The 23529-nt window shown below is 33.5% G+C and overlaps 2 protein-coding genes across 2 annotated transcripts; one reads left to right on the top strand and one right to left on the bottom strand.

Moving 5' to 3' along the window:
• Positions 1-8562: 8562 nt before the first annotated feature.
• LOC114162238 (putative pectinesterase/pectinesterase inhibitor 12) lies at positions 8563-10788 on the top strand. Its single transcript, XM_028046065.2, has 2 exons — positions 8563-9691; positions 9902-10788. The coding sequence occupies exons 1-2, from the start codon at positions 8764-8766 to the stop codon at positions 10588-10590; spliced, it is 1617 nt and encodes a 538-aa protein (XP_027901866.1). The 5' UTR covers positions 8563-8763; the 3' UTR covers positions 10591-10788.
• Positions 10789-21340: 10552 nt separating this feature from the next.
• Positions 21341-23300, bottom strand: LOC114164829 (putative pectinesterase/pectinesterase inhibitor 12). Its single transcript, XM_028049602.2, has 2 exons — positions 22330-23300; positions 21341-22127 (listed from the first exon to the last, which is right to left on the bottom strand). The coding sequence occupies exons 1-2, from the start codon at positions 23282-23284 to the stop codon at positions 21451-21453; spliced, it is 1632 nt and encodes a 543-aa protein (XP_027905403.1). The 5' UTR covers positions 23285-23300; the 3' UTR covers positions 21341-21450.
• Between the last annotated feature and the right edge of the window lie 229 nt (positions 23301-23529).

Genomic DNA, 23529 nt, shown 5'->3' with positions numbered 1-23529 from the left:
ACTCTGCTGGGGCCATGCGGTAAGGAGCTATCGATACAGGACCAGCTCCTGGTACCAAGTCTATGGAGAACTCAACTTCTCTCCTCGGGGGCAAACCTGGTACCTCTTCGGGAAACACATCCTCAAAGTCCCTGACCACTGGTAACACGTTGATCCTTTCCTCCTTCTCAACTTCCATCCTGGCAAAGACCATATAACACTGTGCACCGTTCTGAATTTCCTTCATTACCCCATGGGAAGATATTAGCTCGGGCTCCTCCGAGCTGAGGAACAACAACTTCTTCTCCCGGCAGTCGATGAGAACATGATTGGCAGAAAGCCAATCCATTCCCAAGATCACATCTAGTCCTTGCAGAGGGAGGCATATAAGATTGACTTTGTATACGCGCCCCTCTACCTCAACTGGACATCTAGAACACACTGAAGAAGTCCTAACCAACCCAGACGCCGGAGTCGATACCACTAGATCAAACTGTAGTTCACACACCGGCAGACTTAACTCTCGCACACAAGACTCTGACACAAAAGAGTGTGTCGCTCCAGAATCAAAAAGCACGCACCATGATTTGCCAGATATCACACAACAACCAATAACTAGGTTACCTGAACCTGCTGCCTCTAACCCTGTCATAGCAAAAACCCTGCCTGTAGCCTGAGGCCTACTGCCTCCTCCTCTCTGTTGAGTCTGGCCTGAACTCTGACTCGGAGTGTGTGGTGAAGGTCGTGCTACTGTCCTCCTCAAAGTAGGACAATCCCTACCAAAGTGGCCCTCTCTGCCACAATGGTTACACCTGCGGAACCCAGATAGCTGTGGGCAGAAACTCTTCACGTGTGGTCCTCCGCAGTGGTGGCACTGGATCCTGCTGGGTGGGGAAGAAAAACCTCTAGACCCTTGTGACTGTGGGTGAGGTCTAGCATAAGGCTTCCTCTTTTCTTCAACTCGTGGCCTGGACCCAGATGGTCCGCTAACTCTCTGTTGTGGCTGCTGCTGAGCTTCCACCTCTACCTTCATACGCTCCATGACCCTGGCCTTTTCCACCAAGGCCGCAAAGTCCTTGATGGACAATGGAGCTACCATCAAGCGGATGTCTCCTCTAAGACCATTCTCAAACTTCCTGCAACGCCACTCCTCATCTAGTGGCATGGTGTAAAAACGCCCCAGATGCTTGAATCTCTCGGCGTACTCAGCTACAGACTTGTTTCCCTGCGTCAACTGGAGAAATTCTACCTCCTTAGCGTACCTCACGCTATCAGGGAAATACTCTGAAAGAAACCTCCTCTTGAAGGCTTCCCATGTGATGTCCTCATGCTTCTCTTCCATCACTAACCTCATACTGGCCCACCAGTGCTCAGCCTCTCCTGTGAGCATGTAGACGGTGAAAGCAAGCCTGCTCTCATCCGGGCACCTCTTGGCATCAAAGATGCGCTCCATGTCCTTCATCCATTGGTCCGCCTGATCGGGACTCTTCTTGCCATCAAACTTGGCAGGTTGGTGCTTCAAAAAGTCTTCCAAACTCCATTCAGGGGGTGAAGGTTGGGGATGAGAACCATACATCTGAGCACCAGCAGCATTCTCCCCTAACTGACGGAGAGCATCCACATGCTGCCTCTGAGCGTCCTCTGCAGCCTGCCTTGCAGCTTCCATCTGCTGCATCATGAAGTTCTGCTGCTCAAGGGAGGCTTCCTGGCGCTGCATCGCCGCCTCGTGCTGTTGCATCATGGCATTGCTTTGCTGAGTCAAAGCCGCAGCCATGGCCTCAAACGCCCTAGCCAGATCTTGTCCGTCGCCTTGAGGGGGTGGAGGGGCTATGCGCGGGGGTGCCATGACACTGGACACACAGAAAGCACCATTAGAAACTGGGTTAGACTGGAAACTCATCTAAACACGACAAGGAGGGCACAACAAAAGCTAAGCAACCACATAACCCACAGACACTTAGGAACGAAGGCTCTGATACCATAAAAGTGTGACATCCCATTTTAATAGATTACACTACTAAATAAAACATCACACAGTTATAATAACGAGAAGCACTCAGATGAACATGAAGCGTACGAAAGGTAACTATTACAGTCATCCTGAAGTACTTAAAAGGAAACTTAGGCATACCACATAGCCCTAAGCAAAAGGAAATTTTTTTTTTTTTTTTTAAAGTTTAACAGTCTTGCAAAAGGGTTGCCCTCAAGGCAACTAGTACAAAAGGCCTCATGGCCATGAAACTACTCCTAAGACATCCAGACAGGGAATCTAGGCCGCACCACTCCGTTTCTCAGATCCAGCTCGAACCTCCCTCTCATCTGCTCCCACCAGAAGGTGATCATCGCAAAAGAGGAAACATAACAGAAACAACACAAAATGCAAGGGTAAGCTAGTGTAACATGAAACTTATCATAGAGTAAAAGAATAAGTGCATAAACATATACAGGCATACAACTCAGAGACACATAAATCATATGATGGCAAACAAGCAAGACACCTATGACTCTATTATCAGGATACATATATTAAGATCGGATTCACTGGACACTTGCACTTGTGGTGGCCTCTACTGCTCTGCAGAGCCATTGCCAATGGGTTTCACCCTACCACGCACAAGGTTAACCTTCAAGCATCTAAGGCCATTATCCTGCCAAAGACTAAGGTCTCCCGCCACTCTCACCACTTGGGTCAGATTGCTCTACCTGAGACTCACTGACCCTTTAGAGTTTCAGGATGCGATCCTTACTTGAATCCATATCTTAATATATACACTACACGCCACCATGAGGTCTCCCCACGAGACTCATGGAATTACGCCTATCACACCAAATTCATATTTCATACCATATCCACCACCTTTGGCTTGAAACATCCAATTCTCATGCAATTTGTCAACCAACCAACCAAACAAAATCCATGTGTTATTCATGCCAACATACAAATTTTTAGTTCATAAGATTCAAACAACCACATACACATATTCACATGCTTTAGGTTTTGGAAGGAAGGGGTAAATAAATAAATCACAAAATTCATCCATCAAACAGAGAGAGAAAACAGAATTGGAACCACCCGCTGTAGCAGCCTCGCTCAAGCTAGGAGTAGTTGCCCAGGCGAGAGGAGCTGTCTCGCTCAGGCGACTGGCTCTCGCTTAGGCGAGCCTACAACATTGGGTCCTGGAAGGTTTCACGATTTCTCGCTCAGGCGATGCTGTCTCGCCTGAGCGAGCTGGCCTGTCGCCCAAAAATGCAGCCCCTCGCCTGGGCGAGTGCTCGTGGCAGAACCAGGGTGAACATTCTGATACTCTCGCCTAGGCGAGACGAGCTCGCTTGGGCGAGAATAGCAGAGTTCACCACTGTTAACTCACATGCAGTGGCGGAAACAGCTCAGATCCACTCCCAAATACACATGCAACTCCATTTCATTCAACAAAAGCACACTATGCATGCATATAAGCATAAAAACGACCAAAAACAGCCAAGAATAGTTCAAGATCGATGAATCTAGCTTCCCTTACCTTGCTTAGATGATAACAAAATGACACTGACCCGCAACAAAAATACCACGGTTCCAAGGACTATATTAGAGAGCTGAAACAGAGAGATTCGTACAACACGAAGTTAAGAGACTTAGCCCTAACTTAACCAATGTGCTTAAACAGTGGAAGGAGGGGAAGAAAGTAGGCCAAAGGCTCTAGAGTTCGACTTACCAGGGAGTACAGGGTCGATCTTTGCTACCTCAAGATGGAAGAAAACTGTGCCCTAGCAGAGCCTTGCTGAAGGATAGAGTGTTTGAGGAAGAGGGCAGCTCTGGAAAATAGAAGGGTGAAGAATGAGTGAGTTGGAAGGGTATAGGGGTCCTACAGTAGGGCTGGCCTTGGGCCTCCGAAAAGGCCAGGCCCAAACTCTATAGCACTGAAAAAAAAAGGCTTACATTTTATATATTTAGTATCTGCAAATTATTTTATTTTTGTGTCAAATATTTGTTGAAAATCCGTCGTTCCTGTAAATAACACATTAATATAATTAAAAAAAATACGATCATAATTTGGAAAAGAGAAAAAAATATGTTTTTTTTTTTTTCGTGAAGTGCATAGTGACATCTACAATGGAAAGGTAAAATGGAGGAGTAGGAACAACGAAGAGAATAAGTGTCTGCACAAACATTTTGTAGTATATTCATTTAATTACAAAAGAGCCACAATATATTTTTTAACTACGTACAATTCTCATATAATGATCGTAGAAAAGGTTATAAATGAATGATTTTGTAGTAGTCCTAATATAACATGCATTACTTTCTTCTTTCTCCCACTATTCCGGTGACATGTTTCTTTGTCTTCGTATAATAGCACGTGAAAGAAAACTATTAGTCCAATTATTACCTAATATCTACTCCATTGTTTGATTTACAATATGCTGTGAGACATTTGAGTCACCCAATATCTGAATTTACAAGAGCCTTCACAGCTTCAAAAGTTTTATTTTATCAAATCTATTATCCTTCCTAAATTGATATAAAATAAGTGCAATATATGATAAATTGTTGACAAAGAAGACTACATATATAAATTAACATATTCCAATGGTAATGTTACCACGGCCTTTGTAATATACCTACAACAGAATAATTAGAACCTTTGTTGCATTCTATAGAGACATCAAAGGTAAATTATAGAAAAAAAAATTAACATATAAAACTATTATTGACTAAAAATAATTTATAATATATAAGTAAGTACAAACTTCACCTTACACACTGGTTTTATAAAGTTAAGTTAGGTTTGAAGTTACTCCTTAGATGATTTATATATCAATATCATTTAAAGCTTATTATAACAAAATTTTTTATTTGTTGAACATATCCTATCACCCGTTATTCTTATCAGACTACCTACCTTACAAACCGATTTTATAAAGATTAATGACTTAAAGTTGTTAAAAATTATGCAATTGAAAAATAATCTCTTCAAAGAGAAACATACCCACACAAAAGAGAGGAAATATAAATAAAAACACAACAAAATTTAACATGATTAGACACCACAAGACCTATATCTACAAATACTTAACAAAAGATATTATTACTTAACATGTAATTTTTTTAACAAACGTTCATACAATTTTTAATGGATCTTTAAAGAAGAATTTACCAGAAAGACACATAAAAAATCATGCAATAGAAAAATAATCTATTTACAGATAAACACATATAAAAATAAGAGTAAAAATATAAATAAAAGTACACAGAAAATTTAATATAGTTCGAATTCAATAAAAAGTATTATTATCCGATTGACAAAAAAAACTACAAACTTTTATATAATTTTTTTTTATATAAAACTGGAAATCATTCTCGTGTAATTTTGTTGTGGATAAAACTGTAGACCCCTCTATCGCAATTTAACTTCCAAATGAGTATCAAAGTCTCACTATATACACACAACACAAGACAAGATATTTAGTAAACTGGGGTGACTAACTCTAAAATTAACTCTTTATTTTTATTTTTATAATTTTCTGTTACTCTGTTTTTCATATTTCTCAGTGTAAAATCTTGGTAAATATCTGCCTAACAACCAACAAAAATCCAAAAAGTATTATCGCCTACCAAAGTACACGCACCTTCCCAAAGACATAAAAGCATCAGCACTAAAATAATGGTAAAAGTTAATAGAGTGGGTGTCACGGGCAACATTACACCATAGATGCAAAACATTTTAGAGATACTTTTAATATTAGCAATCAAAATATAAATTTGAATTTTTAGATTGAATAAAAATAAAAATAAAATATTCATGTTGAATTTTAATTCATGACTTTTATTTGAGTATTATTTTTAGAATTGTAACCAAAGTACATTTATTGATAACAAAAACATTAATAAATGAAGAATTCCGTACACTTTGACCTTTTAGATTAATGGTTTTCTTTTAGATTACTAATTCTCCTTTATGCAAAAAGTTGCTCCACTAACTAGGCATATTATATAAATACACATCCAATTAGAGAGAATGGATGAATAATTTGTTCGCATAACATCCACAATAAAATAAAATTTAAAAAATAATACATTTTAGCTCCAATTTATATTTCATTTAATTTGAAAAATCTTATGTAGAAAAAAATACGCTAAATATTTTTCATTAAAAGTAGCAGAACGAGCGTCATATTACAGATTAAGTGGTTCAATTTCTACATATATGATACTATAAATTAAGTATTAAGTTCGTTTTAGTTATTTTCAAATTTGAGTTTCTACCTTTTTTTAAAAAAATTATTGAATATTTCTGGACAGTAATTTATTGAATGCTTTTAATTTAATTTTTCTATTCACTGAATTGTATTATAATTATTTTGTCGCTTCATCTTATTTATTTATTTGTATCAGTTAAAATGTGAAATTTTATACTTTACATAAAATTAATATATAATTTTTTTATTAAAAATTTATTAAAAATATTATATTGTTAACATTATTTATATCAATGATAATGATTTCTCGGTAATGACATGAAAATCATTAAAAAACATGACAGTTATATTATTTAGGATGATTTTTTTAAATAATAAGATTTATTTATTATTTTATATTAACAATATCATCTAATATTAATAAAACTTAGTCGATTCTGTTTTCTCCTGTACACTGCATTTTGTTTTTCACTTATAATCTGATTTTGATGGCTTAATCCATTTCTATGCATTGTTTTGTCTTACAAAATTCCAAGAAAAAAAACACTTATGTCACCTATTCCAAAAAAATCAAGTCACAAGGACTTACTTAAAAACATAAAACTTTTAATTATTCAAATAAAAGTATAATAAAAATTTAATTAAAATATCTAAACTAACAATAACTTAAAACTTAATTAATCCGGAATAGCCAATAAAAATAGTTTGAGATTGTACCTTTATTCATGATAATGGAGTCTCACAAATATAAAAGACAATAAAACTCCTTTTTTTTTGGTTGGGTTCCATCACTTTTTCACTATCTTTTCACGTGAAGTGCGAACAGGAAAAACACAATAATGTGCTCAGGGCTAGCTACATACATATGTTCTTTTTTCTAGTTTGTTATAAACATAAATAGGCTAAATTATATATTTTCCTATTATTTTTTTATTTTATTAAATAATTTTGTTTACCTTTTTATCAATATTAGAGCAATATTTAAATAAAATAAAAAATATGAAAAAGTAATAATTTGTTTATAGCCAAAAGAATCTCCACACGTGAGATTTGGCATATTTGTGGACAAACGTGAATGACGGTTGCCCAGTTCAGTATTCTGACTTATGATTTCACGAGACAAACTCAAGTTGTCTGAATGAACTCATTGATTAAAGATTAACGAATAATAAAACATTAACTAAGGATTTATCTATTTAGGTTATTCTGTTTGGAAGAAGAGATACATCGGTTTTCAATTTAATTTTATATAAGTTTCAAACTACCATCTCATCTTTTATTCTTTCATGTAATTTTATTCTCATCCAAATGGATATAAACTTATGTACCCAACTTTTTAATAAGTTTTGTCAAGAAAGATACTTCATATTTATTAATTTTAAAATAAATTGAACATATATTTTTAATTCTACTATTATAATGTTTTTTTTTTCAATTTCTTTTTGTTAGTTTAACATTAGAATGTTTTAATTTCCTACTTTTAAAAATTTCAGTGCAAACCCATACAGGTTGGGGGTGATCTAGTCTTCGAAGCAGCTTCACGGGTTGCTATATACATTCCATCACTCACGGTCACCCCAAGCACCTTCACATTAATTTCTAAAATTAAAGAAATTCATAGTATATTGCATAAGTCAAATAAATTTTAAGTGTAATCATTTCCATTTTATCTTTAAATATATTTTAATATTATCACAAAATTTATCAATTTATTACTGAATTTAGTTATTGTTATCTAGTCACAATGTGTATCTCTGAGTATCTCCAAGGCATATACAATCCAATACCTCGACATACCATCATCACATATCCTAATGTTCTATTTTTTCTAATTTATATCTAAAAAAGTAAAAAATAAAGTGATGTAATATTTTTAAAATTTTAAAATTGTGTCGTGTTAAAAAGTTGTGTCAATGAAAATGATTTTATTAGTATACAATCAAAGAAATTGAGTGATTTTGGCGTGACTTCAAATATAGTGAAATCGTTTGAGATAACACAACTTCTTTCTTATGAAGTTGTGTCATCGTACTCGTCCAACTTCAAAATTTTTTAAAAGGTTTCACTGTTTTTTTGTAATTTTAAATGTAAATTACTCTGTATTGGTTAAAAGATCTAGAAATCTAAACCTTTTAGCTTAGTAAGTTTTGTAATTTTAAGAGCATGGTTGGTTGGTGAGCCATGAAAATCCCAAATGGGTGTGTCCAATTAACTGCAACATGCAGTCACTGTCTTTTTGTCTGAGACTCAGAGTATCCTCTTCCATAGAAGAAATAACATTTTCTTTTACATTATCTTCCAGGAGCAACTTGCTATAATCTACTCACCCAAAAGTAAAGTTTGTAACTTTTTTATTCTTCTCATCATATTCATTTGACTAAAGTCTAATAAAAAAAAATAAAACCAGAAAAATTTTCCACTTGATATCAATGAATACAGTGGCAGACATACTTCCAATAATGCATTAGTTCAAAACCTGTGTTACTTTAGATTCTAATCACTGTCCCCATCACTTTATTTAAGTGAGTCAAAATATCAAACACTTTCATCTCTGTTTACTTTTTCCTCATTCATCATCTTCATCTTTTCATGGCTCATTCATCTCGTAAACTCGTCTTTCTTCTGCTTGCAATCTTCTACTCACACACTTGTTCTGCCACCTCCTCCAATGCTTCCGCAACACTTCACTCCAATCTCTCTTCCTTAAGATCTTTCTGCACAACCACTCCATATCCAGAAGTTTGTTTCGATTCATTGAAGCTATCCATCTCAATAAACATAAGTCCAAACATTATCAGCTACCTCCTTCAGTCCCTCCAAGTAGCAATATCTGAAGCCACAAAGCTCTCCAACATCTTCCACAACGTTGGACACTCAAACATCATAGAGAAGCAAAGAGGAGCGGTTCAGGACTGCAGAGAACTCCACCAATCCACATTGGCTTCTCTGAAAAGATCACTCTCAGGGATCCGTTCCTCCAACTCCATGAGCATAGTTGATGCAAGAGCCTACCTCAGTGCAGCTCTCACCAACAAGAACACATGCTTGGAAGGCCTAGATTCTGCTTCTGGCACCATGAAACCAGCTCTGGTGAAATCCGTGATCAACACTTACAAGCATGTCAGTAACTCTCTTTCTGTGCTACCGAAGCCTGAGACGGGGACTCCCACAGGCCAGAAGAATAAACAACCATTGATGAATGCTCCGAAGTGGTTATCAAGCCGAAAGCAAGGAACTTTTCAAGATAGGGAAGAATATAACCCAAATGAAGTGCTAGTCGTGGCTGCAGATGGAACTGGGAACTTTAGCACCATCACTGAAGCCATCAACTTTGCTCCGAACAACAGCATGGATAGGACAGTGATCTATGTCAAAGAAGGGATTTACGAGGAAAACGTTGAAATCCCAAGCTATAAGACCAACATTGTGATGCTCGGCGATGGAAGTGATGTCACTGTCATAACTGGTAACAGAAGCGTTGGTGATGGCTGGACCACTTTCAGATCTGCAACTCTAGGTGAACCCTTTTACCCCTTTCTGATTTTTCTGCAATTATTGACTTCTCATGCACTGGTTACCACTTGGCACGAAGTAGAGAAGTGACACAACAAACATATTAATGAATCATCGTTTTCGAAACCATTTTAACTTGAATTATACCATAGTTTTCCCGTATTTAATGGGACCAAAATGGGAATCACATGACAATGTTGTGTGCGTTTTCCAGCGGTTTCCGGTGATGGTTTTCTTGCACGTGACATTGCAATTGAGAACAGTGCAGGGCCTGAGAAGCACCAAGCAGTGGCCTTGAGGGTAAATGCAGACTTAACTGCATTTTACCGGTGTGCCATTTATGGCTACCAAGACACTTTATATGTTCACTCCTTTAGACAATTTTACAGAGAGTGCGACATTTATGGGACCATAGATTTCATATTTGGAAATGCAGCAGTGATTTTTCAAGACTGTAACATCATATCAAGAAAGCCATTGCCTGGGCAATTCACTGTGATCACTGCACAATCCAGAGATAGCCCAGATGAGGACACTGGCATCTCAATCCAGAACTGTTCAATCATAGCTACCCTTGATCTGTATTCCAACTCTAGCAGTTTCAAGAGCTTCCTTGGGAGGCCATGGAGGGTCTATTCTCGCACTGTTTACCTCGAGTCTTACATTGATAACTTCATTGATCCAAAGGGTTGGACAAAGTGGTCTGGTGAACAACCTTTGGACACATTGTACTATGGAGAATATGACAACTATGGACCTGGTTCCACCATAGATAATCGTGTGCAATGGTTGGGCTTCCATTTGATGGATTATGGTGATGCATATAATTTCACAGTTTCGCAGTTCATCAATGGAGATGGTTGGCTTGATACTACTTTGGTACCTTATGATAACGGGATTTGAGGAAATTAGAATAGTGTTATTTTGTTAATGGTTAATCAAGTTTCTTACGATTGTTACTTTCCTCTGCCTCAAGGCCTGTTTGAAAGTCTTATTTACTGGGTTGGCTTATTTGAAATGAGTATGACCAACAGTTAACAAAAATTTAACAGTTAGAAATTGAAGTATGAAGTTCTGAAACTCATTGAATTCTCTTGTATACATTACCTTCTCCCTCATTATATTCAAATCTCTTCAATTAGGTAAACACTGTTTTAAACGGATAGCAGTATACTGAGTGTGAAAAAGCTTATGAAAAAGAAATGACAACAATCAGAGATTATTGGGGGAATTTTGACAACATTTATTCATCAAACGTTAATCAATTTTTGAAATAATAGGGGTTTATTTTTCAAAATGGAAATCTCTAAACGAATTTAGAAAAAAAATGAAAAAACTTTTGAAAATATGGGAAGAAAAGGACCATTACATACTATTTTCTTTTTTCATTTATAAGAAAAAACAATTTTACCCAACATTTTAAGATAATGGTAAAGGTCAATATAATAATATAAATATCAATTTCAAAAATCTAATATGTTTAATTAATATTTTTTTGGAATCGGTAAAAAGTTTCAATATAATACAAAATATATAAATATTATTAAAATTAATATTTAACGTATTTTTAATGATTAAAAAACATATATGAAGTTTAAAGTATCACAATTATCTTTATTATTACAAAACGTTTTGAATCTATGATAATATTAACAGATGATACGAAACTCAAGTTTTAATTTCTCAAATGGTACCTATTTTGATATATGTATCAATTTGGTATTCGTTCTTAAAAAATATCAATTGTGTTTCAACGAGAAGTGTTTCAATTAGGACATTTTTAAAATAAAATAATTAACGCTATTAAAGGTGTGCCACATCTCGATATCTGATTTTTTCCAATTTTTGCAAAAAATTCCGCAACAAAAAAATTGCAACAAATTGACATGTGACACGCCGTTAACGGCGTTAACTAAAATTTTCTAAAATATACCTAATTGAGACACTTCTCAAAAGTTAGGACGCAATTGATAATTTTTTAAGGGTGGATACCAAATTGACATAGGAATACGAAAGTGGGTATCATGAGTAATTAACCAAAACTCAATTAATAATGACCATAGTAATTTGCAATTTAAGTTATTGTATATAGATTTTTGTTGAATTATTATGAAAATTTGTTTTCATCTCTTCAATCCTTTCATCTTGACTACATTATCTTGGTTTATCTTGATTTATTGCAACACTGATTGCTATAAACTTACATTCTTAATCAATGTTTTTATCAAGAAAGCTTTCTTTATAAAAAAAAAATATTCTTTTACCACCCCACCATTTCTGGGTTAAAATTTAATCTATTTATTTTCTTTACAATTGGTATCTCAAATGGTTGGTCACTCACAAACATGAGGGTGCATTTATAAACATACCTCCACTTTTTCTAGAGAAAAATATCTTTTTAAAAAATAATATAAAAAAATATGTTTAACTTTTTCTTTTCTTTTCTTTTTAAGTTTGAGTATTTTTTTTCAACATATCATAAACAAAAACCATTTTATATTTATTTAAAAGTACACTACTATATATATGCGCGTTATAATAACGAGACAAATGATATATGCAACATTATTATAAAATGCGATTTCCTCTGAATCAAAAGAATTTGTTAATAAAATAAAAATATCGCAAAAGTCATGGGTCCAGTAATTTGTGTCTTCAAAACGTTCCAATACACCTAAAGTAGGAGTCCGCAACGGTGCAGCAATGGCAGCAGTTGTTGTTTTTATGTTCTGCACCAGTTTTCGAACTGAAGCATATTAGGACGAGGTTAAAAGGTAAAGGCTTTTGGCCTTGAGTGTGACTAGAAGTCATAGATTCACGTTTATGTTTCGGTTATCCTAGAAACTGAGACTATAGAGTCTCTAAATTTTTAGAGATTCACTGCAACGAACCTCACCACCGTTTGTCGCAGCGAACTTCACCACCATTGCCTCGTCGCGAACTCCACTGCAGCGAACCTCACCACCGTTCGAAACCCTAATCACTGCGCTGCCTCCATCTTCAACGCAAGAACGATCCAGATTGCGCTTGAACCACCTCTACACCACGAATAGAAGAACGCGAGTTCTTCTCTGCCACAAACACGAACTTTGCACCTCTTAACCACCTCCATAGCACACCTTCAAACCTTTATCGGAGCAACCACATCAGACCATTGCGGGAGCAACCCCTGAATTGTGTACAACCTCATTCTTCTCCGCCACGAACACGAACTCACTGGAACGAACCCACCTTCCTGCACCGTTGATGTATAGCCACAACGCCACAACAAAGTGGTACGGAGCAGTGACAACCTTCGTCGGAGCACAATGGTGGTTGTGGTGGACGGTGGCGCAATGGTGTGACGTAGTGTGGTGGAGTTCGCGTAGGGATGAACAACAACTTCAAGTTTGGGATGAAGATAAACAATGTTGGGTTCGCGAATTTGGAACCCTAAATAAGGGATATGACCTCAGTTCAATTAATAACCGAGGCAATAGGCCTCAGTCCTATTTCACTCGAGGCCAAAACCTCTACTGTTAGTGACAATTTTGAAAATTTGGGGAACCCTGATGCGTTATAGGCCTCGGTTGAGTGATAATCGAAGCATAAAAGTCCTTATATGCTTTGGTTGGATTGGGACCCGAGGCAAAAAGGTTTAAAAATTTTCAAAAATTTTACCGCGTCGTTATAGGCTTCGGTTCCGCAATAACCGAGGCCTATAAGGCAATGTAAAACCGTGATTTTGCACTAGTGTTGGTTTCTCTGCTCAACATTAAAAACACACTATTTTGGTATTTTCAAGATACTTTTAATATATTTTAAAATTTTAAAATTAATGACCATTAGTGTATTTTGAAGGCACAACAGAGGAACAATAGAAAAAAAAGGAAAAAGTTACTTTGACACCACCATTCCCAAATAACTACCATTTGACACCAACTTTTCCTAATAAAATATTATTATTTAAATAAAATATTAATTTATATGAGTGTCAAATGAGAGTATTGGTGTCAAAGTACCACCTACCACCATAAAAAAAAAGTAGAGAAAACAAACTCCCTAAAGTAGATATTTCATGTATTTGGATTGGTCTATAACCACTTTATCAATCTTTGAATCATTGGACCCCGATCGGGATGATACATGAATATATGACTAAGGAGTGTTCTTTACACTTAATTTATTAAGCATAATATCCACTTATTTAATTTCTTTTAAAAATTCAAAATATTCTGAGGTCAATCCTTGTCAAGTTCATTTCTTAAAAATCCAAAATATTCTAAAATCATTTTCCCAAATAGTTTTTTTCTACAATTACGTGGTCTTGATTTTTCATTGTGAATGAAAATACGTATGACTGAGGTTAATCCTTGTCGGGTCCCAAAAATTAAAAAATATGTATTTTATTTCTTTTATACACTCTTTTATTTTTATTTGTAGGGGAAAATAAACATTTATAAACATCACATCCTTTTTGCATATTTAATTAAAGGTACCGTCTTATGACGGATGTTATAGGATGCTAATATCTTCCTTACACATAATTGACTTTCGGACCCATAATCTGATTTTCGTAGACCATGTCTTATTTTATAGTTTTTTCTGTAATTTTTCAGAATAAACTATGATGGTGACTTCAAACTTTATTTTCAACTATTTATCCTTTTGTCGTCGTCCCGTCGTGATTTAGATTGCGACATGTATTAATATTTATCCTTTTGTCGTTGTCCCATCATAATTTAGGTTGTGACACATATTAATCAGATAGCAGAGTGGAATCAATCCTTGTCATCGTAAAAGGAAAGTTAAGCTAATTGGCTGGTGTGGTTTGTAACTATACAAATAATGTTGAATCTCTTACACCTAAAAAAAAACTTCTTCTTGTTCTTTTATGTGGAAAATATGGGCACATCTACATAATCAATATGCCAATGGAGAAAACAAGAACTTTATGCTATGGATGTTAAACAAAGGTTAAAATACCTTTTTGGTCCCAATTTTCGTCAAGTTTTTTTAAATAAGTCATAATTTTGGTTTTGTGTTCAAATAGGTCTCAATTTTTGTCAATTTTGTTCAATTGAGTCCTTTTTTGCTAACACCGTTTAAATTAGAGATGGCAAATAAACCCGTTCCCGTGGGTATTGTCCGAACTCGTTTTCGTTTTGATGGGAAATCCCCGCGTTGACTGGGTATGGGGAATCCCCGACTTTTTCAATTGGATATGGGGATGGGTATGGGGATGTACATATCCCCGCCATAATACCCGTCCCCGTTTAAATTATTAAAATATTCTCAATTAATTATATAACTATATATATATATATATATATATATATATTATTTTTTATTTCTTTTAATTATTTGATTTGTCATGAAACTCATTCGCATCTTAATTATATTTTTCATCTTATCATAACCTTTATGTAATTATGTTAAAAAATGTATGTCAATTAAAATTTTTTATGTCTCACATTTGAATATTTCTATTATTTTTTAATATTTTTATTTATTGTATATTTTCCTTTTAAATGAGAATGTTTAATATTCTCAATTTAAGTATTTAATAGAACAAACATTTCATTTACTAGGTAATATAAAAAAAAATCATTTACTTATTATTATTATTATTATTATTAGTTTTTGTTTCATTTGAAGAACTCTTTTGTTTCACTAAAATATTTTTTGTTATTTCTCAACCACTGAGTATATGTTGATATTTGAAAAGTTTTCTTAGATCTCTAAGATATTTTTCAACTTATCATACCTTTAATTATACATTTGTTTTTCTTTATGCGATTTCTTTCTACAGTCTCTCAAATTGTTTGGAAACATTTGTTAATTTTTTAATATTTTTATTTCTTGTTTATTTTCATTATGTAAAATACTATTTCGATATATTTTATCTAATTATTTTTTATTTTCTAACTCATTATCAATCATACTGTAATCTTTTCAATATAATTGTATAAATAACTTTTATTTACTACAATATAAAAATTTAATCTAATTGTCATGAATATTTTTTTATCACCATCCAACATAATCGAAGTTTAAAAGATACAAGATTTATGTTAAATTATGATTATTATTTGTTCTTTGTATCATTTTGATCAAGTAATGTATTATAACTTTTATTAGTGTATAAAAAAGATATTCATTAGAATTTAAAAGATTGAAGTAAACAAACATTTAAAATATATTTTAATTTCAATATTTGTTTTCCTTTTATATTTTTAAAAAAATATTTTTAAATTTTATCAACTATGTTTCATTAATGTTTGTAAATTTAATAAATGTGTTGGTTCTCATGAAATTTTATTTGGTATTATAATCTAAAATGTAAACAATTATAATTTATTTTAAACTTTTATTACAATTATTATTTGTTCTTTGTATCATTTTGATCAAATGATGTATTATAAATTTTATTAGTGTATAAAAAAGAGATTTATTAGAATTTAAAAGATTGAAGTAAACAAACATTTAAAATATATTTTAATTTGAATATTTGTTTTTCTTTTATATTTTTAAAAAAATATTTTTAAATTTTATCAACTATGTTTCATTAATATTTGCAAATTTAATAATTATTTTGGTTCTTATGAAATTTTATTTGGTATTTAAAATGTAAACAATTATAATTTATTTTACAAGATTTGATATCGAAGAAACAATCATCCTTCTAATATTGAATATTTGATAATATTATGTTTCTTTTATCATAATTTTTTATTATTTTATAAAAATTAATTAAAATTAATATTGAAGTAGTAAGAAAATGGGTATGGGTATGGGTACCAGATTATACCCGTTACCCGGTGGAGATGGGGATGAGACGAAAGTTTGATACCCGTTGGATTTGGGTATGAGGATGGGGATGAATTTTTTTTACGAGGATGGGTATGGGATAGTGAAACCCGTGCCCGCCCTACCCCGTTGTCATCCCTAGTTTAAATCATTAATGGCCATGAACAGTGACTGCCACGTGTCACTTCGTGGTTTTTTTTATTCTTTTTTTGAATTTTTTTAAATTTTTTTTAAAATTTTTAAATTTTTTTTTAAAATTTTTTAAATGTACACGTGTCAACCCAAGAGCGTGCCACGTGTCACTTCATGGTTTTTTTGAATTTTTTATTTTTTATTTTTATTTTTGAATTTATTTTTGAATTTTTAAATTTTTTTAAATGTCCACGTGTCAACTCAGTAGTGTGCCACGTGTTAAAGTCAATATTCTATATTCAATTTGGTCCCTATATTTGTTATTTTTGTTCAATTAGGTCCCAATTTTTATTAAAATTAACCAATTTGGTCTCTATCGAAGATGTGACCAAATTTAATTTTTATATCAAAGTTATAATGACGTGAATTTTAATATATTATATAAAAATGTTTAATAAAAAATGTGAATTTTAATATAAAAGTTAAATTTGATTTTAATTTGGAGAGGGACCAAATTGGTTAATGTTAACAAAAATTGGGACCTAATTGAACAAAAATAACGAATATAGGGACCAAATTGAATTTAGAACATTGACTTTGACATGTGGCATGCTATTGGGTTGATACGTGGACATTTAAAAAAAATTGTAAAAAAATTTAAAAGAAAATTAAAAAAAACCATGAAGTGACACGTGGCATGTCCTGGGTTGACATATGTACATTTTAAAAAAATTTTAAAACATTTTAAAAAAATTCAAAAAAATCACGAAGTGACACGTGGCAGTCACTATTCATGGCCGTTAATGATTTAAACGGTGTTAGAAAAAAAGGACCAAATTGAACAATATTGACAAAAATTGGGACCTATTTGAACACAACCAAAATTAGGACTTATTTGAAAAAACTTGACAAAAATTGGGATCAAAAAAGTATTTTAACCTTAAACAAATATAGACAGCTGAAACAAACCATCGAGAATTAAGGCAAGAATGATGGACTTTATGCCTCGATTTATATTTAGGCTTAATTAGTTGAATAATACCCACTTTCATTCAAAAGTTTCAGTTTGGTACTCACTTTTAAAAATGTTTCAATTTCGTTCCAACTTTTGAAAAAGTGTTTTAATTAGGTCCTTTTTAGAAAAAAAATTTATTAACGCCGCTAACGACATGCCACGTGTCATTCTCTGGTTTTTTAATTTTTTTAATTTTTTTTAGAAAAAAAATTGTCATGTGTCAAATCCTTGGTGTGACACATGACATTGTTAATGCCATGTGGCAAGGTACCGACACGTGGCAAGGTACCTACCAAGTGTCATTGTCTTGATTTCAATTTAGTTTCCACATGTGTCTATTTGTTTCAATTTAGTACTCATATATTTTTATTTGTTTCAATTTATTCCACGTTCTATTTATTTCAATTTTGTCCAAATATTTTTTTACAAAATAGAGAAATATTGTCTCTTCCTTAAGACCAAATTTATTATTTATATAAATGTTATATTGATATTTGTTATTAAAAATAACTTACAAAATTAATTACTCATATTTATATTAAAATTTAATAGTAAAAGTCATAAATAACAAAATATGAGTATAACAATTTCAATAATACTCATATTTTTTTATTAAAAATGACGTATTACATTTTTTTCTTAATTGTTAACCCATGTTTTGTTATTCATGACTTTTACCACTAAACTTCAATATAAATATCAATACACTCATGAAAAAAGGAGAATCTATGACGACTTATTATGACAGGTATAAGTCACCTATCATAATAAGCTGATCGGTGGAATTTTTGTAATAAAAGTAACAGTTACTTTGACTGGTAAAAAGGGATCTATCATAATAAGTGATAAGGGAAAATTTATTATGACAGGTGCAGAGGACCTATCATAGTATATGGGCACGGTGGCAAAATTGAAATTATGTTAAAAATATATTATGACAGATTTAGAGAAACCTGTCATAATATCTTTAAATCCCTAATTTTTTCCTTCCCTCTTTTCTCTTTCTCTTTCTCGTCCCATTATTTCTCCAGAAGTATACTTTCTTTCTCAAACAGTCACGTTACCTTCTTATTTCGTGTTGCTGTCATCGCTTCATTGGCCACTCCGTTCGCCGCTTTGTTCGCTGCTCCGTTTTGTCCCTTGAGGCAGTGTAGGAATGCTTCACCAAAAACCAACATCGTCTGGCGAACCGACCTCGCTTCCTCGCTGACAAGTACATCGGCTACAACAACACCACCGTCACGGTGTCGCCCTACGGCGACCACTGGCGCAACCTTCGTCGCATCGTGTCGCTCGAGGTTTTCTCAATGCACCGTTTGAACTACTTCTCGAAAATCTGAACGGACGAGAGCATGAGGCTCGTGCGAAAGCTCGCTCACGACTCGTGCAACGCCTTCGCCAAAGTGGAACTCAAATCTAGGTAAATTTGGCGATAGAATTAAATTAGGTATAAATTATTGAAGACTACATAGCAAAATTTTGATTGTACTCCATATTTTTTAAATTTTTATTATTATTTGTATAATTTATTGAAGCTTTTCAGAAATGATTTTTAACAGTATAATGAGGATGGTGTCTGGGAAGAGGTATTACAGTGAAGATTGTTGGTGGCTTTGGGAGGGGCAAATAACCCTAGAGACTTTTTGGCTTTACTGAGGTGGTTTGATTTTGAGGATTTGGAGAAGAAGCTGAAGAGAATCAATATGTTATGTTAGGTGTAGAAATACTTATGAATGGAGGAAAATTGAAAACATTAAAAAAAATACCCACTTATTATGTTAGGTGTAGAAATACCTATCATAGTAAGTTAGACTTACTATGACAAATTTTCACGATGTCATAGAAAAAGTGCATTTTTTATGACTCCTGCAACTATGATGCCAACATACCTGTCATAATAAATCCTTTTTACCTGTCATAATAAGCTCTTTTTGCACTAGTGATACTTAATTTTGTAAGTCATTTTTTAGTAACAAATATCATTATAACAATTATATAATGATATTTAACACGTGGTGGTACTTTGCCACATGGCACTAACAATGCCACGTATTACACAAAGGATTTGACACGTGGCAATTTTTTTTTTCTAAAAAAAAGTTAAAAAAATCAGAGGCTGACATGTGGCACGTCGATAACTGTGTTAATAATTTTTTTTTTTTAAAGAACCTAATTGAAACACTTTTTCAAAAGTTATGATGAAATTGAAACTTTTTTAAAAGCGGGTATCAAACTAAAAGTTTTGAACGAAAGTGGATACTATTCGACTAATTGAGTCTATATTTTATTTTACTTAAGATATTACCTTATATTAAATTAAATCATAAATGAGGATTGCTATCATACTCATGGAAATTTAAGGGGAAATGAAGTTACTTTATAACTTTCGTTCTTTAAATTCAACAAGTTTAAGAAGATTTACAATAATTTATACATCTTTCTCTCTTAGCTCCACTTTATGAGAAATAGTTTCACAATTCTATATGAAATCATCCTCCTCCAGTATAATTTTATCTATAATTATACATTTATTCTTATAATTTATTCTTCATTCTTTTTAACTTATTCTTATCTTCACAATAGTTTAAACTATCAACATTTACAATACACAAACACAATCCATTTTTTATTGGTTAAATAATGCAAATGAGTATTTATCTTTTACTATTTATTTGGGTTCTTTATCTTTTAAATCTTTATTTAGTTTCATTTTTATAATTTTTACTTGATTCAAAATGACTTTTTTGGGTTTGAAATTAATTTTATTAATGTCTTCCTTTCTCATTAATTATAGTGACCGTTTTTCTTTTTCCTCTCTTTACATTTCTTTAGGATGAAAAAATGAACTGGGTCTGACGGACCAGTTCGTCAATTCGTTTAAAATGGGACAGTTTAAATTGGGACAAACCAGGTTAAGAATTTTAATCCATCGATTCATTTTGGTCTGGTCCGTTCAATTCATCAATTTAACAAACCAATTTATTGGTCAATTTGTTTCAGTTGTTGGTCCGTTTTTTTTTTTATAATTAAAAAATAATTTAAAAGATTAATTTTTTATATTATATTTTTCAAAAGTGTAAATTTATTATAGTATTATAATTTAAATCATTATCACTTACAAATTAAATTCCAACTAATAATTAGTTATAATAGAGTAATTTAACATATAAATTCAATAATTAATTTAATTTATGTAACTAAAAACATTAACTAATCGATTAAGAGTTCAGAAAATATTCTTGTACTTAAAGAAAGAAGAGAATGAGATGATAATTTCAATAATATATTTCTATCCAAGTATTTTTCTTTTTTAAAAAATCCCAAAAATAATGCAGTGTTTCTTTCTATGCTCTCTTTTGAGTTTTTGTTATTTCATCTGAAAATATTCTTGTACTTAATGAAAGAAGAGAATGAGATGATAATTTCAATAATATATTTCTATCCAAATATTTTTCTTTTTTTAAAAAATCCCAAAAATAATGTAGTGTTTCTTTCTATGTTCTCTTTTAAGTTTTTGTTATTTCATCTTGATTCATGTTTTATTGTTTATTTTATGTCTAGTAAAATAAAGTTAGTTTAGTTTCTATCATTATCCAAGTTTATGAAGATTTGATATTCTTAGTTACTTTTAAACTATTGATAACAATGATGCACATGTCAAAAAGTCAACAATTACAATTTAAAAACAAAAATAGTTACTCGACGTAAAGTGTTACATATATATTACGAGCAATTAGCAGTCAACCTTGCTTATTTACTACCTTAAGCCAAAGGGCAGTGACAATTTCTAGTAGCATAACAATTACCAAACTAAATATATTCTATGATCAGATTCCTAAATCAAAAGGAAAATGAGTAACCTGAAGCCAATCATCGTCATTGATGAACTTTGAAACTGTGAAATTGTTGGCGTCCTCATCGGTCATTACATGGTACCCAGACCATTTTACACGATTGTCTGTGCTGGAACCAGGTCCATAATTCTCAAACTCTCCGTAATACAAGGTGTCCAATCTTTTCTTATCATCATTCCACTCTGTCCAACCCTTTGGGTCAATGAAGCCATCAATGAAGGACTCGAGGTAAACGGTGCGAGAATAGTTCCTCCATGGCCTACCAAGGTAGCTCTTAACACTACTGCTATCAAAGCTAGCATTGATGTTGCATGATTGGATTACGATGCCACTGGGCTCATTTGGGTCATCTCTGGACTGTGCAGTGATGACAGTGGCTTGGCCATGCAATGGTTCTTTCGATATAATGTTACATTCTTGTAGAACCACTGCTGCATTCCCAAATATGAAATCTATGGTCCCAGAAATGTCACACTCTTTGTAAAATTGTCTCCAGGAGTGAACATATAAAGTGTCTTGGTAACCATCCATTGCACACCTGTAAAAGGCAGCAAGTTCTGCACTTACCCTCAAGGCAACTGCTTGTGACTTTGGCCCTGCGCTGTTCTTGAACGCTATATCACGTGCCAGAAATCCTTTACCATTAACCGCTGAAAATCAGACAGCACAATAATCATGTAATTGCATTTTGGCCACATCATAGAAAAACTACCGTAACAACATGAATGAGTTTCACTGACACTACTTCAAGATTTTGATATTGAGTTAGAAAACAATGTTATAAAAAGAAGATCTTTTCATTGATCGATATAATGAATTGCAGAAAAATCAGAAAGGGGTAAAAGGGTTCACCTAGAGTTGCAGATCTGAAAGTGGTCCAGCCATCACCAACGCTTCTGTTACCAGTTATGACAGTGACATCACTTCCATCGCCAATCATCACAATGTTGGTCCTATTGCATGGGATTTCCACGTTTTCCTCATAAATCCCTTCTTTGACATAGATCACTATTCTCTCCATGCTGTTAATTGGAGCAGAGTTGATGGCTTCAGTGATGGTTCGAAAATCCCCGGTTCCATCTACAGCCACAACAAGTTTTTCTTTTGGGTCATACTCATCACCATGCGAGTCATCGAAGAAGCTTTGGTCAGTGCTTGTTAGCCACTCTGGATCACCCTTCAAAGGGTTGTTTTCAGGATCAGTCCCCATCGCTGGGTTAGAGAGGATTGCCAGAGAGTTACTTGCATGCTTGTAAGTGTTGATCACAGCCTTCACCAGAACGGGCTTCATGGTGCCAGTAGCAGAATCCAGGCCTTCTAAACATGTGTTCTTGTTGGTGAGGACTGCACTGAGGTAGATTGCTACGTCAGTTGTGTCCATGTCGGAGGAACGGATGCCTGATATGGATTCTTCCAAAGAAGCCAATGAGGATTGATGGAGTTCCCGACAGTCTCGAAGTCCACCTCCTCCTCTTTGCTTGTCTATGATGTTTGGTTTTCCGACATTGTTGAAGAGATTTATGAGGTTTGTGGTTTCAGATACTGCTTTTTGGAGGGAGTGAATGAGGTAGTCGTTTATGTTTGGATTTGGAGATGGAGATGGAGATGGAGATGCAGACGGAGATGGGTCTATTGAGATGTTGAGTGAACTTAAGCAAAGGTTTGGGTATGGGGTGGTTGCGCACAAATATCTTAGGAAAGAGAGGTCAACTTCAACTCCTACGGAAGCATCGGAAGAGTGGACACAAGTAGTTGAGAAGAAGAGTAGACATAGAAGGGAAAATAGTTTATGAGATGAATCAGCCATGAATAGAATAAGGAGATATAATGGAAAGAAAGCTGAGATGAAGATGTTGAGTATTTTACTTCCTTAAATAAGGCACTTGGGGTAGGGAAGTGTGGAGACATTGTTTTTTAGCTGGAATTAATATTTTTAGCTTCATGATATTTTTTCTTTCGAGTCAAGTTTTGTTAATTTTGTTTCAGTGTTTTTCTTGGAAGACTTTTTTTTTATATAAGATAGTTTCTGAAAATTGTTTGTATTTATTTGTA

The sequence above is a fragment of the Vigna unguiculata genome, chromosome 9 (genome assembly GCF_037176805.1).
Source record: "Vigna unguiculata cultivar grain cowpea cultivar isolate G323 ecotype 2 chromosome 9, ASM3717680v1, whole genome shotgun sequence".
Lineage (NCBI taxonomy): Eukaryota > Viridiplantae > Streptophyta > Magnoliopsida > Fabales > Fabaceae > Vigna > Vigna unguiculata.
Note: the sequence above shows the minus strand (reverse complement) of the source record. Positions and strands in the feature narration are given on the sequence as shown.

Excerpts from the sequence above, each read along its gene's own strand:
- LOC114162238 (XM_028046065.2), top strand. The coding sequence starts at position 8,764 with ATGGCTCATTCATCTCGTAAACTCGTCTTTCTTCTGCTTGCAATCTTC. Across the intron at positions 9,692-9,901 it reads TTTCAGATCTGCAACTCTAG|CGGTTTCCGGTGATGGTTTT; the intron begins GTGAACCCTTTT and ends TGCGTTTTCCAG.
- LOC114164829 (XM_028049602.2), bottom strand. The coding sequence starts at position 23,284 with ATGGCTGATTCATCTCATAAACTATTTTCCCTTCTATGTCTACTCTTC. Across the intron at positions 22,128-22,329 it reads TTTCAGATCTGCAACTCTAG|CGGTTAATGGTAAAGGATTT; the intron begins GTGAACCCTTTT and ends TCTGATTTTCAG.